General features: G+C 31.6%; 1 protein-coding gene across 1 annotated transcript in view; it reads left to right on the forward strand.

Annotated features, from left to right (window-relative positions):
• LOC111089390 (leucine-rich repeat-containing protein 7-like) overlaps positions 1–643 on the forward strand; it is a 7,440-nt gene extending 6,797 nt beyond the window's left edge. Inside the window, exon 4 of the mRNA XM_022401805.1 lies at positions 544–643. Coding sequence (XP_022257513.1) covers positions 544–626 — 83 coding nt within the window. The 3' untranslated portion in view covers positions 627–643. The remainder of the gene's footprint in view (positions 1–543) is intronic.
• Positions 644–1,263: the final 620 nt, after the last annotated feature.

The following is a 1,263-nucleotide window of genomic DNA, read 5'->3' on the forward strand; positions in this document are numbered from 1 at the left end:
CTTATCGACTTCTTGAGAAGAATTCTAAGAAGAAAGTAAACCTACAGACATCGGTCTTGTTTAACAAAATCTGCCTAATTAGGATGCATATAGACTCCATTAGTGTTTTTAAACAGTTTTTTTCTAAACTACTTGTGTGCATCCATGATTGTTTGGTTACAGGGCCTATAATAATGGATGGATCATATTGTGAACTGTAAACAGAAGTAACACAAGTATTACAGTTCGTTACGATGATTACTTCTGGGATTTCCAGTGTAGTTTATATATAAAATGAGTAATTTCACCAGTTCTTTACACTGCATGTCATAAGAGATGTAAAATTACTCAGTACATTGTAATGTGTGGAACCTACCAGTTGTGTAATAACACAATAACATAATTTTATGAATTCTTTTATAGATTGTTTAGGCAGAGTATTCATGATGAAACTTTGTAGAATGGACGGCAACTGCCTGTTGTAGAGACTTGTGTGAAGTTTAAATTTGCAGGCCTGTGTAATTAGTTTGTTAATTATGCTTTATGTAATACTTGTTTTTCTAGCAATTCTTGAAATTCCTGACAATATTAAAGGATGCAAGTGCCTTCATATCTTTGAAGCAAGTGTAAACCCTCTTGGAAAGTAAGTCAGTCTCTTTATATTTCTACCATTAGGTTATTTATAGTAAATTTATTTGAATTTTAATATAATTTGTTAATATTTATTTATTCCACAAAATTTACAAATACCTAGGGGGGGGGGTGCTATGACACTCTTTAAAAAAATAATTCATTACTTCATTCTGTGTATGCTAAAATATATTTACAAGTATTAGAGTCTGGTTTATTCTGTATTAATTGTTTCCACCAATTACCTCCTTTTCCCCCCCATTCCTTGGATTATTGAATTCCATGTTGGATTGTTCATATATGGACATCAAAACATGTGATCAATAGTTGTTTTTTCCTGGTTACATCTTTTTGGTTCATATTGTAACCAGTTTTTCCCCCTCCTTTGAACATTTCCACATTGTAGTCTCATCCAAACAAATTATTTTAATCTCGCCACTTTTATCATCAACCAAATAATTTTCTCTTCCAGTTGACTTCATAATAAAAGTTTCAGTATGTAGAACTATGGATTCTAGTCCTGACTTCATAATAAAAGTTTCAGTATGTAGAACTATGGATTCTAGTCCTGACCTCATAATAAAAGTTTCAGTATGTAGAACTATGGATTCTAGTCCTGACTTCATAATAAACGTTTCAGTATGTAGAACTATG

Source organism: Limulus polyphemus, unplaced genomic scaffold (genome assembly GCF_000517525.1).
Source record: "Limulus polyphemus unplaced genomic scaffold, Limulus_polyphemus-2.1.2 Scaffold6110, whole genome shotgun sequence".
NCBI lineage: Eukaryota > Metazoa > Arthropoda > Merostomata > Xiphosura > Limulidae > Limulus > Limulus polyphemus.